This window comes from Ahaetulla prasina, chromosome 1, assembly GCF_028640845.1.
Source record: "Ahaetulla prasina isolate Xishuangbanna chromosome 1, ASM2864084v1, whole genome shotgun sequence".
Taxonomy (NCBI): Eukaryota; Metazoa; Chordata; class Lepidosauria; order Squamata; family Colubridae; genus Ahaetulla; species Ahaetulla prasina.
The window spans coordinates 2,624,500-2,641,224 of record NC_080539.1 but is presented as its reverse complement, the minus strand read 5'-3'; the positions used below and the strand labels follow the sequence as shown (position 1 = coordinate 2,641,224).

Genomic DNA, 16,725 nt, shown 5'->3' with positions numbered 1-16,725 from the left:
GGAAACCTTCAGTGTTGGAGAACCTGCAACCTCTGAAGGTCTTTTAGTCCAACCCTCTGCTCAAGCAGGAGACAGGATATCATTTCAGACAGGTGGCTGTCCGATCTCTTTTTTGAAACCCTCCACCTTTTATCAATTTGAATGGTCACTAAAGCAACTGTTTTAAATTGAGGGCTACCTGTAATAATAATGTGCCTTCGTTGGCTCTAACGACAGGGTTCGTTGTTCAAAAATTGCTCAAAAACTAACGTTGGGGTTTTATGAGGGCTCGTATTCCAAAATTACATGTATTTTTTTGGGTGGGCCATTCTTCTCCAACTGAACATTCAAACAAGGAAGAAATTTTGGATTTGTCTCCTGCCTGCAGTTCCAACAAACATAAAATTACTTAATAGCCGAAACTATTTTATTATTCATGCATTTATTTATTAAATGTATATGGTGTCCATTTCACTGCCAAGTAACTCTGGCCGGCTTACAAACATCCTAAAAACAAAACATTAAAACATTAATATCGTGAGGGCAGGGCAAGGAACAACGGATGGAAACCGATCAAGGAGAGAAGCAACTTGGAATTAAGGAGAAATTTCCTAACGGTGAGAACCATTAAGCAGTGGAACAGCTGCCCACCAGAAGTTGTGGGTGATCCATCACTGGAGGCTTTGAAGATGAGACTGGACAATCAATTTGTGTGACTTGGTATGAGATCTCCTGCTTGAGCAGGGGGCTGGACTAGAAGACCTCCAAGGTCCCTTCCAACTCTGTTATTCTGTATTCTATTAAGAGTTTCAATTTTCCTCTATTCAAAAGCCCCGAAGGAGTTCTCAATAATAGAGCATAAACTCCACCTGCTGGCAATTCTCAACAGCAGCAGAGAAATTAGCTCCATCCATCGGTCATTCTAAATACAGGTTGTCCTTGACTTACGACCACAATTGCACCCCAAAGGTCTGTTCGGTTTGTTTGTGGATTACTTGCTATATAAAGGAGAACAAACTTTAGGCCAGATTATAATAAAATTACCCGGGTCTCTCCAGGTTCCACGAAGTAGGCGGTGATGCTTTGAAGGCCCGGGGCACGGCCCGAGAGCCACTGCACCCCGGCCAGGAGAACCTGTAGCAGGCTTTGCTGGGTGCGGATGTGATGGTAGGCTTTGCTGAAGGAGTGTGCGAGCCCCTGAGGAAGAACAAAGTGATTGTTGTTTATTTATTTGTTGTTGAAGTTCACCCAGCTGAAAGCAGGCTGGCCTCAGATAGAAAGTCCCTACAGAGAGTGGTGAGGACAGTAGAGATTATAGGATGCTCGCTTCCCATCATTCAGGATGCTGCTTATAAGCGCTATGTGTTTAGAGCCCAAAGCATTGTTAGAGACCCCCCCCCACACACACACACACTTCACGGTCTGTTTCTGTTGCTTCCCTCTGGGAGGAGGTTTCGAAGTATTTCTAGCAGGATTTCCAGATTCTGTAATGGCTTTGTTCCCTAGGCCATCTGTCTACTAAACCTGCAAGATTTGTTTTTCTCGCCATGTACACATCTGAACTAGACTGTGTTGTTTCTCTGTGTCATATACGGTAATATATGTGGGCATATGCATAATTTCGTATTTATTTGTTTACTTATTTTGTCATGTTCATGTAGTGTCTATTGGAGGTGGTGACCTTTTGAGAGCTGTATGCAATGAAATTTCATTTTAATGTATGCCGATAGTGTACTTTCATTTTTTTTTTTCATAAAAAAGTTTTATTTTTACAATCATATCAAACAGCTCATCCAATGTACAGTTATATACAATTAGTCGGGCTTGCCCAGTCACCACCCCCTCCTTTTAACTCTCTTCCCTCTTCTACCTTCTTCTACTTTCCAGACCTTCCTCTCCTTTTCTTATCTACATCCTCTCCTCCCTCCACCCTCCACCTTCCTTCTCCCTCTTCTATCCCTCTTCCTTCCTCTTCTCTTCTTTCCTACCTCCTCTCTCTTTTCTCCCTCCCCACCGTTCTAAAATGGTAGCTGGGCAGACCCGACCCTAGATTAATTATATTTATACATCTTCAATAATCCCTGTACATTAACCATCACTCCATCCGATAGTGTACTTTCAAAGTAACAATAAAGTTATTCTATTCTATTCTACTCTAGTCTAGTCGAATCTATGGAATTCTATGGAATTCTGGGAATGGAAGTCCACTCCTCTTAAAGCAGGCTGCCTTGGGAATTTTGGAAGTCAGAGTCCACTCCTTTTAAAGCACGCCAGCTGAGGAATTCTGGGAGTGGAAGTCCACCCCTCTTATAGCAGGCTGGCTGGGGAATTCTGGGAGTGGAAGTCCTCCCCTCTTAAAGCAGGTTGGCTTGGGAATTCTGGGAGTGGAAGTCCTCCCCTCTTAAAGCAGGCTGGCTTGGGAATTCTGGGAGTGGAAGTCCTCCCCTCTTAAAGCAGGTTGGCTTGGGAATTCTGGGAGTGGAAGTCCTCCCCTCTTAAAGCAGGCTGGCTTGGGAATTCTGGGAGTGGAAGTCCTCCCCTCTTAAAGCAGGCTGGCTGGGGATTCTGGGAGTGAAGTCCTCCTCTTAAAGCATGCTGGCTGGGGATTCTGGGAGGAAGTCCTCCTCTAAAGCAGGCTGGCTGGGAATTCTGGGAGAAGTCCACCTCTTAAAGCATGCTGGCTGGGGATTCTGGGAGTGAAGTCCTCCTCTAAAGCATGCTGGCTGGGGATTCTGGGAGGAAGTCCTCCTCTTAAAGCAGGCTGGCTGGGAATTCTGGGAGTGGAAGTCCTCTTAAAGCAGGCTGGCTGGGGATTCTGGGAGTGGAAGTCCTCCTTAAAGCAGGCTGGCTGGGGATTCTGGGAGGAAGTCCTCTTAAAGCAGGCTGGCTGGGGATTCTGGGAGTGAAGTCCTCCTCTTAAAGCATGCTGGCTGGGGATTCTGGGACTGGAAGTTCTCCCCTCTTAAAGCAGGCTGGCTGGGGGATTCTGGGAGTGGAAGTCCTCCCCACTTAAAGCAGGCTGGCTGGGGAATTCTGGGTATGGAAGTCCATCCCACTTAAAGCAGGCTGGCTGGGGGATTCTGGGAGTGGAAGTCCTCCCCTCTTAAAGCATGGCTGGCTGGGGGATTCTGGGAGTCAGAGTCCATCCCTTTTAAAGACCATGAAGTTGAGAAACTTTACCTTCGACTCTTGTAAACTCCCTTAAAGGAGTAGCTCATGGGGTCTTTCTAACAAAATCAAGGCAAGCCACATTGCTGCCCCGCTTCTCCCCCATTCCTGGCTGCCGTGTTTAATTCCTACCTGGTAGTAACGGATCTCGTGGGGGACGAAGATGGTTTTTTCGTTCTTGTCCTGGAGGGTGTCCAGCCCGAGGATGCCAAAGACTCTTCTCCGGACATCTTCCAGCGGCAGCACCAGGAAGGAGCCCCTCTGCTCTTCTTTGGGGCGATCTGGGTTCCAGAAGTGGATATTCCCATGCAGCTGAACTCGGGGGACGTGGATGGGCTTGTCGTCCAAGGCGGCTGCAAAGCTGGAAGGGGGGGTGCAGGAGGGAAGAGAGGCTTTGGTGAGGCAACATCTGGGGATAGAAGCAGCTAAGAAGCAGCAGAAGAGGAGAGGGGCTGCCTCATAGTTTTTACCATGGGCAAAGGCAAAATAGCCTATGTCCCACCCATGGATGGATGGATGGATGGATGGAATGAACAAGGGTCCTTGAGTGGCTCAGACTGCTAATGCAGTCTGTTATTAACAGCAGCTGCCTGCAATTACTGCAGGTTCTAGTCCCACCAGGCCCAAGGTTGACTCAGCCTTCCATCCTTTATAAGGTAGGTAAAATGAGGACGCAGATTGTTGGGGGCAATAAGTTGACTTTGTATATAAATATACAAATAGAATGAAGACTATTGCTAACATAGTGTAAGCCACCCTGAGTCTTCGGAAAAGGGCAGGATATAAATGCAAATTAAAAAAAAAAGAACAGATGGATCAAAAAATTGATGTATCAATGATGAATGGATGGATGGATAGTTGGATGGATAGTTGAATGGATGGATTGATGAATGGATTGATGAGTGGATGGATGGATGGATGGATGGATTGATGAGTGAGTGGATGGATGGATGGATAGATGGATTGATGAGTGGATGGATGCATGGATAGATGGATGGATAGATGGATGGATTGATGAGTGGATGGATGAGTGGATGGATGGATGGATGGATGGATGGATGAGTGGATTGATGAGTGATGGATAGATGGATAGTTGGATGGATTGATGAATGGATGGATGAATGGATGGATAGATGGATAGTTGGATGGGTAGATGTATAGATTGATCAGTGGATTTATGAGTTGATGGATGAATGGATGGATGGATAGATGGATGGATAGATGGATGGATTGATGAATGGATTGATGAGTGGATGGATGGATGGATGGATTGATGAGTGAGTGGATGGATGGATGGATAGATGGATTGATGAGTGGATGGATGCATGGATAGATGGATGGATTGATGGATGGATTGATGAGTGGATTTATGAGTGGATGGATGGATGGATGGATGGATGGATGGATGAGTGGATTGATGAGTGATGGATAGATGGATAGTTGGATGGATTGATGAATGGATTGATGAATGGATGGATAGATGGATAGTTGGATGGGTAGATGTATAGATTGATCAGTGGATTTATGAGTAGATGGATGAATGGATGGATGGATAGTTGGATGGATAGATGGATGGATTGATGAAGGGATGGATGCATGGATAGGATGAACAGATGAATCGAAAAGTCTATGAATGGATGGATAGATGTGTCAAAGGATCAATGACTGGATGAAGGCATGGGATGGAGAGCTGGATTGAAAGATTGATGGATTGATGAGTGAATGGACAGATGGATGGATGGATAGAATGGAATAACAGAGTTGTGAGGGATCTTGGAGGTCTTCTAGTCCAACCCCCCGCCTTAGGCAGGAAGTCCTATACCATTTCAGACAAATGGTTATCCAATCTCTTCTTAAAAACGTCCAGTGTTGGAGCATTTACAACTTCTGGAGGCAAGTTGTTCCACTGGTTAATTGTTCTCACTGTCAGGAAATTCTCCTTAATTCTAGGTTGCTTCTCTCCTTGGTTAGTTTCCATCTGTTGCTTCTTCTCCTGCCTTCTAGGTCTTTGGAGAAGAGCTTGACCCCCTCTTCTTTGTGGCACCCCTTCAAATATTGCAACATGCTATCATGTCACCCCTAGTCCTTCTTTTCATGAAAAGAAAAGGATGGGTGAATTGATTAATGGATGGATGGATAGATAGTTGAGTAGATAGATGAATGGATGGATGGATGGATATATGAGTAGATGAATGAATGGATGGATGGATGGATGAGTAGATGGATATGATGTATGGATGGATGGATTAATGGATGGATGAGATGGATGGATGGATAGATGAGTAGATGATGAATGGGTGGATGGATAAGATGATGGATGGATGTGTTGATGAATGGATGAAATGGATGGATGGATGAGATGGATGGATGGGATGAATAGATGATTGAAAAATCAATGAATGGATGGAGAGATGGACCAAAGGATCAATGATTGGATGAATGGATGTATGGATGGATGCTCAGTGAGAGTCCCTTACCTGACTCCCGGCATATCCATGAAAAGGATCTGGTTGAGGAGATAAGGCTGCCTTCCGTGCAAGCCACATAGCGGAGGAGAATGTCTCCCCGCTCAGGGGCAATGACGTTGTATTCCAGAAGGGCGATGTAGGCGCTGACTTTCTTCTTGTCTCCATGGGCATCAGTGTCCTTGACAAGAGAGAGAGCAGGATGATCGCCCTAAATTATGGGGCCGTTTCACCCGAACCCCAACCCTAGAACCCTGGACTTGGAAAGGACCTTACAGTCCCTTGGACTTTAGACGTCCAGCACCATACTTGGAGAAGACTCATAGAACAGGGATCTCCAACCTTGGTCCCTTTAAGACTTGTGGACTTCAGCTTTGCTGGCTGAGGAACTCTGGGAGTTGAAGTCCACAAGTCTTAAAGGACCAAGGTTGAGACCCTGGACTAAAAGACCAATATTTCTCAACCTTGGCAACTGAAGATGGGTGAACTTCAACTCCCAAAATTCCCCAGAAAAAAACTTGGCCCATAATGCAGTTTTCTCTCAGCTTGCAGATAGATATGTGGATTTTAATTCCCAGAACTGCCCAGCTACAAGGCAAAAGGGACTTAATATAATATAATATAATATAATATAATATAATATAATATAATATAATATAATATAATATAATATAATATAATATAATATAATATAATATAATATAATATAATATAATATAATAAATATAATACAACTCAATAAGCTCAAACTGCCCAAGGAGCTGCTGATCCAGTTCCACAGAGGAATTATTGAGTCTGTCATTTGCACCTCTAGAACTGTCCGGTTCGGTTCTGCAACCCAACAAGAAAAACACAGACTTCAGAGGATAATTAGAACTGCAGAAAAAATAATTGCTACCAACTTGCCTTCCATTGAGGACCTGTATACTGCACGAATCAAGAAGAGGGCCGTGAAAATATTTGCAGACCCTCGCATCCTGGACATAAACTGTTTCAACTCCTACCCTCAAGACGACGCTATAGAGCACTGCACACCAGAACAACTAGACACAAGAACAGTTTTTCCCCGAAGGCCATCACTCTGCTAAACAAATAATTCCCTCAACACTGTCAGACTATTTACTGAATCTGCACTACTATTAATCGTTTCATAGTTCCCATCACCAATCTCTTTCCACTTATGACTGTATGACTATAACTTGTTGCTGGCAATCCTTATGATTTATATTGATATATTGACCATCAATTGTGTTGTAAATGTTGTACCTTGATGAAGGTATCTTTTCTTTTATGTACACTGAGAGCATATGCACCAAGACAAATTCCTTGTGTGTCCAATCACACTTGGCCAATAAAAAATTCTATTCTATTCTATTCTATTCTATTCTATTCTATTCTATTCTATTCTATTCTATTCTATTCTATTCTATTCTAGTCTAGTCTAGTCTAGTCTAGTCTATTAACAGATTTAACAAGAGTTGGAAGGGACCTTATAGGTCGTCTAGTCCAGCGGTGGTGGTCCATGGACCACTGGTGTTCTGCGAGAAAATTTTGATGGTCCCCAGAAAAATTATTTGATTTTTTTTATATTGCACTAAATCAGGGGTCCGAACCGGTAGCGTTTTACTCCTGCCGTGAGGTAAGTTGATTGAAAGAAAATAATCGGCTCAAGATTTTCTAGTAGCTTCCGTGATTGAATAAGAGACATAAACCTGTCATGGTTCCTAGTTCCAATCCAGCACCTTAGGGAATTCCATCTTCCTATCGATTCATGGTTGTTGTTTTTTCCAAGAGGCAACTGGACTTTCTGGTTTTTCTTTGAAGACGTTTCGCTTCTCATCCCAGAAGCTTCTTCAGCTCTGACCGGATGGTGGGGAATGGGAGGATTTACATTTCTTGTATACAGCTGGTGTTGTGTCTGCGCCCTCCGAGCCGGGCCCCCTGCCAGAAAGTGACTTGGAAAGTGAGGGGGAAGGGCCGTCAAGACTTACCTCAGGAGCACCGGCTTCCCTGGCTCAGCTCCAGGAGCCAGAGGCAGGCCAGGTGGAGGAGATAACGAGGCCTCCGTCCCCTGTCTCTTTCCCCCCCCCAGGCCACGCCTGCAGACCCAGCTGATGGCAATCAGGCCTGGCTGGACCCTAGGTTTCGTAGCCAGGAGAGGCAGGAACAACAGAAGCAGGGGTGGGGCAGGCCTAGGAAGTGCTGAGTCATGGAGCCACACCCCACAGGATATAAAGGCAGCCAGAGCTGCTGTGCCTCTTCGTAGCAGGCAAATTAACTGCTGAACTAAGAGCTGAAAGTACTGTTCGACTTATCGGCGTCGAGGGAGATAACAGAGCCACTTGGCAGACGCCCGCTCTTTTGCTGCCAGGGCTGATAGTGCCGGCTAATTAATCGCTCAGACGGAGGCGAGGGAGGACAGAACAGCTGGTCATTTGCGTCCTTTGAGAGTCTTTGAGGCTACTTGGAGGTTTGTGTTATCAAGGTCACCTGAGTGGCGCAAATCGGTATGGATCCTTCTTGGAACTGCTGAAAGGATTGTGTTGTAGAAGGCTCCACACCCATTTGCACCACTCAGGTGACCTTGAGGACACAGATAAACCTCTAAGTGGCCTCAACGACCCTCTAAAACAGGGGTCTCCAACCTTGGTCCCTTTAAGACTTGTGGACTTCAACTCTGGGAGTTGCAGTCCACAAGTCTTAAAGGGACCAGGGTTGGAGACCCCTGCTCTAAAAGAATGCAAATGACCAGCTGTCCGCAAGGAGTATCAATCCTTCCTTTCCCCACCATCCGGTCAGAGCTGAAGAAGCTTCTTGGATGAGAAGCAAAACATCTTCCAAGAAAAACCAAAGTCCAGTAGCCTCTTGGGGAAAAAAAAGCACCTTTGAAACAACCATGACCTGGATGATGGAGAACCTCCATTAGACATTCTTCCTCAGATGTTTCCTCTACAACAACTCATGATATCAAGAACAACTGGTCCAAAATTGTCCAGGAGCTTTCGGATGGTCTTGACCCTGGGCCTTTAAGCCCATGGACATCACGTCTCCCTGCTCAAGTCTTCCTCCCTTCTCCAGGCCTTGGTCCAGTTCAAAGTCTTAATCTACCTTGACATTCTTCTTAAGGACCTACCCCTGGCCCGCAAACCTGGTTTGTCTTCTTCTTCTCAGTGCCATTCTGGGTCTGATGCTCCGGGAAAAGTCTGGTTGACGGATCTGTTGCGACCCAGGGCCCAGGAGGTAGTAGGAAACTCAGTCAATGTAAAACAAACAAACTTTATTCGAACAGCTGAGAATTACTTCATTCTCAGCGCGGTTCAACTAAATTAAAGCAAATTCCTCCCAAGAAAAATTCCTCAGTCCTATCACCAACCTTGGTCCAATTAGGCAAACTGCCAGAGGCCTTTCTTGGCAAACGTTCAGAAGACACCGATACAAATAAATGCAACAAGACAAAGCTATCAACATTGTTTTCCGGCAAAGAGCCCAAACGCCGTTGCTGGTCTTTTAAGCCTTATGGGAGGGGCCAATCATCTCCTGGAATTACTCCTGAGTCGTCCTCTTTGCTTGAGCTGCTCTTCCCTTCTGGCAGCTCTTCTCAGGCATGCATTAGGAACAGGCTCCTCCTGTTCCTCTGCCTCACTACTATCAGCCTCTGAAGGCTCTGGAGTCCACACCTCACTCCCTGATGGGCCTGGCCCCACCTCTGCCTCCGATGCAGAGCCCTCATCCGGGCCTTCCTCAGCCTCCAGGACTGGCCCACGCTCTTCCTCAGCCTCATCGCTGTCTGACTCCGTTGCCAGCTCCGCAGGCTGCTGGCGGACCGCAACAGGATCTACTCACCTTGGAGAGAGCCTTGAAGACCTCCTGGTAGACGGGCTCCATGCACCCTCCGCCGGTCATGGCCGTGTGTTCGATCCGGAGAAGCCACTTGCGCCGCGCGTTCCCTCGCAACCGTTCCAGGTGGGTGCGCCCCACGGCCATCATCAGGAACTCCACAATGTTGTCCAGCACCTCGTCTTCAGTTCCGGTCAGCTCGGATACCACCAGCTCGATGTAGATTTGGAAGTCTTTCTGCGTTAACTTCACGATCCCGCTGGGGTGCCAGGTGGGGAAGGGAAGCTGCATCTTAGCTGGGGGGGGAGGGGGGAAGAGGCAAGAGGTCAGCCTGGGACGGTTGCTTTTGTGCTGAGGATCCAGGAAGGTAGATCTCCTTGTGGCCTCCACTCCTGATTCCTCCAGGTGATGTGGGATCAGCGATCGGAAGGTGCACCTGCCCCACGACGGATTCCCCAGCAGAAGCCTCAACAGAATAACAGAGTCGGAAGGGATCCTGGAGGTCCCTCCCTTCCTCCCTCCTTCCTTCCATCCTTCCTTGTTTTTCCTTTCCCTCCCTTCCTATTATTTCCTTCTCTCCTTCCTTCCTTCCTTCCCTCTTTCCTTCCTTGTTTTCCCTTTCCCTCCTTCCTTCCTTCCCTCCTTCCTTCTTTTCCCTTTCCCTCCCTCCCTCCTTCCTATTATTTCCTTCCTTCCTTCCTTCTTTCCTTCCTCCTCCTCCTTCCTCCTTCCTTCCTTCCTGGTTTCCTTCCTCCTTCCTTATTTCTCCTTTCCCTCCCTCCTTTCCCTCCTTCCTTCCTTCCTTGTTTTCCCTTTGTCTCCCTCCATCCTTTCTATTATTTCCTTCTCTCCTTCTTTCCTTCCCTCCTTCCTTCCCTGTTTTCCCTCCCTCCCTCCCTCCCTCCCTCCTTCCTTATTTCCCCTTTCCCTCCCTCCATCCTTTCTATTATTTCCGTTCCTTTCTTCCTTCCTTCCTTCCTTCCTTTCTCCCTCCCTCCCCACCTCAATTCTCCTCCCTCCCTCCCTCCCTCCCTCCCCTCCTCAATTCTCCTTCCTTCCTTCCTTCCTTCCTTCCTCCCTTCCTCCCTCCCTTGTTTTCCTTTTCCCTCCCTCCCTCCCTCCCTCCTTCCTTCCTATTATTTCCCTTTCCCTCCTTCTCTCCTTTCTTCCTTCCTTTCTGAATCATACAAGCATAGGATCAGAAGGGACCTTGGAGGTCTTCTAGCTCAACCCCCTGCTCAAGCCACCCTGAGTCTTCGGAGAAGGGCGGGATACAAATGCAAATTAAAAAAAAAAAAAGCAGGAGACCCTAGACCATTTTAGACAAATCGCTGTCCAATCTCTTCTTAAAAACCTCCAGTGTTGGGGTACAAGTAGTCCTCGACTTACAACAGTTCACTTTGTGACCATTTGAAGTTACAATGAAAAAAAAAAGTGACTTATAACTGTTTTTCACACTTAACGACCGTTGCAGCATCCCCAGGATCATGTGATCAAAATTCAGAGGCCTGGCAACTGGGTCATATTTATGTGATCAACTTTTGCGACTTTCTGACAAGCCTAGTCAATGGGGAAGCCGGATTCACTTAACAACCGTGTCACTAACGTAAGAACTGCTGTGATTCACTTAAACAACAGCGGCAGGAACGGCTGTAAAACGGGGCAAGGCTCACTTAACAAATGTCTCGCTTAGCAACAGAAATTTTGGCTTAAATTGTGGTTGTAAGTTGAGGACCTCTTGCATACGCAGCTCTGCCATCTATAGACACATAGAGATGAATCATGTTTACACACCATTCGAAAGAGACGATAAAAAAGCTAAGAAGGAAACAAAAAGAGCAGAAAAACATCGTCCCCAGCAGCCGACATGCAGATAAGCATGGATTGACACCAGACGAACAAACAGAAAACAATACCCCAAATCAAGGAGGAACCAAGGAGAAAACCAGACCCCCGCCAACACTGACAAGGCAAGTCACGGTATAGAAACAGGAAGCAAACCCCACACTCACCAGCACTGACGATGTTACCTAGTTGGGTCATGAAACGTCTGCAAGAAAGCAACCAAGCTCAGAGAGCACCAAGGAGCCCCCACAGTCATCGTTGTGTTCCTCCTCCTCCCCCTTCCCCTCCCTCCCAGGTAACGGATGACGTTACCTAGTTGGGTCTGCAAAAAAACAGCCAAGTTTAAGAGAGCACCTAGAACTGTATTGTCCTTCTCCTCCACTCAGCAAACCCTCCTACCACTGATGGTGTTACCTAGTTGGGTCATGAAACGTCTGCAAGAAAGCAACCAAGCTCAGAAACCACCAAGAACCGTGCTGTCTTTTTCCTCTTCCTCCTCTTCCTTCTCATCCTCCTCTTCCTCAAAACTCAGCACCCCCAGCACCTTCCTACCTCCTACCACTGATGATGTAACCTAGTTGGGTAATAACAAGTCTGCAAGGAAACAACCAGGTGCAGAAAGTCCCAAGGAGTGCACTGACCCCTCCCTCCTGCTGCCAGCTCTGTCCAGCTGCTCTTCCAGATGTTCTGGGCCTCCTGGGGTTACGTCAGACACCCTCTCCCCCCTCCAGCACCCAGAGGAAAAGAGACCAGGAATAATCTCTGGCACCAGGAGGGGAGTTTGGTCTCCCCATGAGAGTAAAGCAGATAATAGAATAGAATAGAATAGAATTTTTATTGGCCAAGTGTGATTGGACACACAAGGAATTTGTCTTGGCGCATATGCTCTCAGTGTACATAAAAGAAAAGATACGTTCATCAAGGTACAACACTTACAACACAATTGATGGTCAATATATCAATATAAATCATAAGGATTGCCAGCAACAAGTTATCGTCATACAGTCATAAGTGGAAAGAGATGGGTGATGGGAACAATGAGAAGATTAATAGTAGTGCAAATTCAGTAAATAGTCTGACAGTGTTGAGGGAATTATTTGTTTAGCAGAGTGATGGCCTTCGGGAAAAAATGTTCTTGTGTCTAGTTGTTCTGGTGTGCAGTGCTCTATAGCGTCGTTTTGAGGGTAGGAGTTGAAACAGTTTAGAATAGAATAGAATAGAATTTTATTGGCCAAGTGTGATTGGACACACAAGGAATTTGTCTTGGTGCATCTGCTCTCAGTGTACATAAAAGAAAAGATACCTTCATCAAGGTACAACATTTACAACACAATTGATGGTCAATATATCAATATAATTTATGTCCAGGATGCGAGGGGTCTGTAAATATTTTCAATATTTATTTATTTATTTATTTATTTATTTATTTATTTATTTATTTATTTATTTATTTATTTATTTATTTATTTATAATTTATAAATAAAAATAAACAATTTATAAATATTTATTTATAATCAAATAAGAGATTTGGGTTGATCCCATTCCTGGATGTGATCTCTCAACACGGAGAGAACGGTTTCAGCGCAACCCGACTTACGGCCACCACTGAGACCCAGCATTTCTGTTATTCAACGAGACATTTGTTAAAGGAGCTTGGCCCCATTTTATGACCTTTTTTTTTTGCCACTGTTGTTAAGTGAATCACTGCCGTTGTTAAATCAGTAACACGGTCGTTAAGCGAATCCGGTTACCCCCCCCCCCGTGACTTTGCTCACCAGAAGGTCGCCAAGGGACACTGCAGCGGTCATAAATATGAGTCGGTTGCCAAGGGTCTGAATTTTGATCACATGACCGTGTGGATGCTGCAGCGGCCGTAACTGGAAAACGGTCATAAATCTCTTTTTTTCAGAGCTGCTGTAACTTTGAATGGTCACTAAAGAAACGGTCGTAAGTCGAGGACTACCTGTAACGCTCATTTAAAGGTTAAAAAAAAAATACTAACATTTAAGGTGGTTTGGATATTTAAAACTTCTGGGATTAATTACAGGTTATCCTCAATTTACAACGGTTCCCTTAGTGACCGGAGGTACAACGGTGCTGAAAAAAAGTGACTTACGACCATTTTTCACACTTACAACCCTTGCAGCCTCCCCATCACCATGTGATTTGCATTTGGAGGCTCAGCGACCGACTCACGTTTATGACGGTCACAGCATTCCCGGGGTCAGACCGATCTACTTTGCGACCTTCTGACAAGCAAAGTCAATGGGGAAGCCAGATTTTCGCTTAACGACCGTGTTCCTAACTTCACAACGGCACTGGTTCGCTTAACAACCGTGGCAAGAAAGGTCGTAAACTAGGGGGTGGGGGAAATTCATTTAACAACCGTCTCGCTTCGCCATGGAGATTTTGCAAGCGATTGTGGTCGTATGTCGAGGACCCACCTGTATCCCAGCGATCGTCAGAAATGTGGTAATGCCTACAAAGGGGCGCTTGAACTTTTGGGCTCAATGGTACGTTGTCGTATGTTGGGGAATACCTGGACAGAATAAGAGCGGGAAGGGACCTCAGGGGCTACTTACGGGACCGTCTACTGCCGGCCTCTATCTCCCATCGTCCGGTGCGTTCCCACAGAGAGGGACTCCTCAGGGTGCCGTCAGCCAAACAGTGTCGACTGGCGGCCCCCAGGGGGAGGGCCTTCTCTGTGGGGGCTCCGACCCTGTGGAATGAACTTCCCCTCGGGCTTTGACAACTACCTGACCTCAGGACCTTTCGCCACGAGCTTAAAACCTATTTATTTCGTATGGCTGGACTAGCTTGATTTTTACCTTTAAATTTTAATTGAATTTGATGGGTTTTTAAATTTTTGTAATTTTATGGGGTGTAATGTTATTTTAAATTTTCTGGCAAATTTGAATCAGTTTTTTAAGGGTTGTTTTAATTATTGTATATGTTTCTGTTTGTATTTTATTTGCCTGTTCACCGCCCTGAGTCCTTCGGGAGAAGGGCGGTATACAAATTAAAACATTATTATTATTATTATTATTATTATTATTATTATTATTATTATTATTATTATTATTATTATTATTATTCTAGTCCAGCCCCCCTGCTCAAGGGGGAGATTCTAGAGCATTTCAATCAATCAATCAATCAATCAGAATAGAGCTAGAAGGGACCTTCGAGGTCTTCTAGTCCAGCCCCCCCTGCTCAAGCAGGAGACCCTACATCATTTCAATCGATCAATGAGAATAGAGCTGGAAGGGACCTAAGAGGACTTGTAGTCCAACCCCCTGCTCAAGCAGGAGACTCTATACTAGTGATGGCTAACCTTTTTGCCATCACGTGCTGAAAGCGGGGGTCGCACGTGTGTGCCGACGCCCATAATTCAATGCATCCCCCACACCACCGCGCATGGCCGCGTGACACCCACGCGCTCCCCCTGTTTTTGGCACGCAACGGCAAAAAGGTTACCGGTGGGCCCGGTAGGCTTGTTTTTCACCCTCCCCGGGCTCCAGAGACCTTCTTGGAGCCTGGGGAGGGCGAAAATGGCCTTCTCCACCCCCCTCCAGAGGCCCTGGCTTCCGGTGGGCCCCAAAAATCAGCTGGCCGGCGCACGCGTGTGCAGTGGAGCTGAGCTAGGGCAACGCTCACATGCCCACAGATATGGCTCCGCGTGTCAACCGTGGCATGCGTGCCGTAGGGTCGCCATGACGGTTCTATACCGTTCCCAGTCAGGCGGCTGTTTTTCTGGAAGAGTCTTAGCGTTCCTCTCACCTTTGGTCAAGGCCTCTTCCTCCATGCCTTCCTTAAAGGTGCTGAGGACGGCGTCTACCTCGTTCATCTCTATGAAGCCCGAAGATTCGTTGTCCCACTTCTCAAATAGGGCTGCGGTGAGAAGCTGCTTCCGGACCAACATGGATGACTGATGAACCTGGGGGAGGGGGGAGGGAGAAGTGGGGAGGGGACGGCAATATGAGAAACCCTCTGGTGTACGGGTAGTCCTCGACTTACGGCCACAACGGAGGCCCAAATTTCTGTTGCTAAGCGAGAAAGTTTTGCTCCATCTTACGAACTTTCTTGCCACGGTTGTTAAGGGACTCACTGCATTGTTATGTTAGTAGAAGTAGCCATAGCAGGTAGACTTATAGACTGCTTCATGGGGCTTTTACAGAGTCGGCCTCTGGCCCCCAACAATCTGGGTCCTCATTTGACCGGCCTCAGAAGGACAGAAGGCTGAGCCAACCTTGAGCCGGTCAGGTTCGAAATGCTGACGGTGGGCAAAGTTAGCCTGCAATACTGCCTTCTTACCACTTGTTCTGTTTCCCTTCCCCCAATACTCCCAGCAAAGAGTCCGTCAGAGGCCTTCCTTTTTTCCTTTTATTTACATAGATAAATGTCCTGGCCACGTCTACCCACGGGCCTGCCAAGTTTCTGGAGATAAGGAGGAAATTATAGATAAGGCCAGAATTACTCACGAATATATTCTTCCCTCCATTGAAACAGTTTGCCCGCGCAAATTCATTGCTTTGTCCAAGACAAAAAACCAGGAAGTCCCGCCTCCTATTTATAGTCTCTGCAGATGTCACTGCATGACAATCATTCCTTGGCTTTATCCCAACGCTGCTTCTGCTGCCCTCACGCCGCAGTCTTGCATCACCCAAAACTGTTCTTGACCCAAAATCAGAAGAAGGCTCCAGAGAATCAGGTCTTGCCGGCCCCTCCTCCTCCCTTTGAGTGGGTGCCAGGGAGGGAAAGGGCTCAAGAGAAGCAGGGCTGGCCAGGTCTTCTCCCTCACTTTCTGAATCATCCGAGTCCAGGAGTCCAGGTCCAGGAACCTGGGTCACAACACTACTGCACTACCACAGCTTCCTTCTGCTCAGGGGGTTGGACTAGAAGACCTCCAAGGTCCCTTCCAACTCTGTTGTTGTTGTTGTTATTATTATTTCACCTTCCTTCCTTCCCATATCTTTCCCTTTCCCTTCTTTCCTTCTCATCTTTTTTCCCTTCCCTTCCCTTCCTTCCTTCCTTCCTTCCTTCCTTCCTTCCTCCTACCTCTCCTTGCTCTCCTTCTTTCCCTCCCATCTTTTTCCCTTTCCCTTTCTTCCTTCCTTCCCATTTTTTCCCCTTTCCCTTCTTTCCTTTCTTCCTTCCTTCCTTCCTTCCTTCCTTCCTTCCTTCCTCCCATCTTTTCCTTCCTTCTACCTCCTTGCTCTCCTTCTTTCCTTCCTCCTCCTTCCTTCCTTCCTTCCTTCCTTCCTTCCTTCCTTCCTTCCTTCCTTCCTTCCTTCCTTCTTCTTCCTCCCATCTTTCCCTTCCTTCCTTCCTTCCTTCCTTCCCATTTTTCCCCTTTTCCTTCTTTCCTTCCTTCCTTCCTTTCTTCCTTCCTTCCTTCCTTCCTTCCTTCCTTCCTTCCTTCCTTCCTTCCTT

General features: G+C 46.5%; 2 protein-coding genes across 2 annotated transcripts in view; both read right to left on the bottom strand.

The window, feature by feature from the left end:
* NSRP1 (nuclear speckle splicing regulatory protein 1) overlaps positions 1-9,084 on the bottom strand; it is a 78,146-nt gene extending 69,062 nt beyond the window's left edge. Inside the window, exon 1 of the mRNA XM_058163974.1 lies at positions 9,081-9,084. The gene's annotated coding sequence lies outside the window, so the exon portion shown is untranslated. The remainder of the gene's footprint in view (positions 1-9,080) is intronic.
* EFCAB5 (EF-hand calcium binding domain 5) overlaps positions 1-16,725 on the bottom strand; it is an 88,211-nt gene that overhangs the window by 14,532 nt on the left and 56,954 nt on the right. The window contains 6 exon segments of the mRNA XM_058163975.1: positions 1,024-1,176; positions 3,280-3,508; positions 5,625-5,676; positions 5,679-5,793; positions 9,456-9,745; positions 15,073-15,229. Coding sequence (XP_058019958.1) covers positions 1,024-1,176; positions 3,280-3,508; positions 5,625-5,676; positions 5,679-5,793; positions 9,456-9,745; positions 15,073-15,229 — 996 coding nt within the window.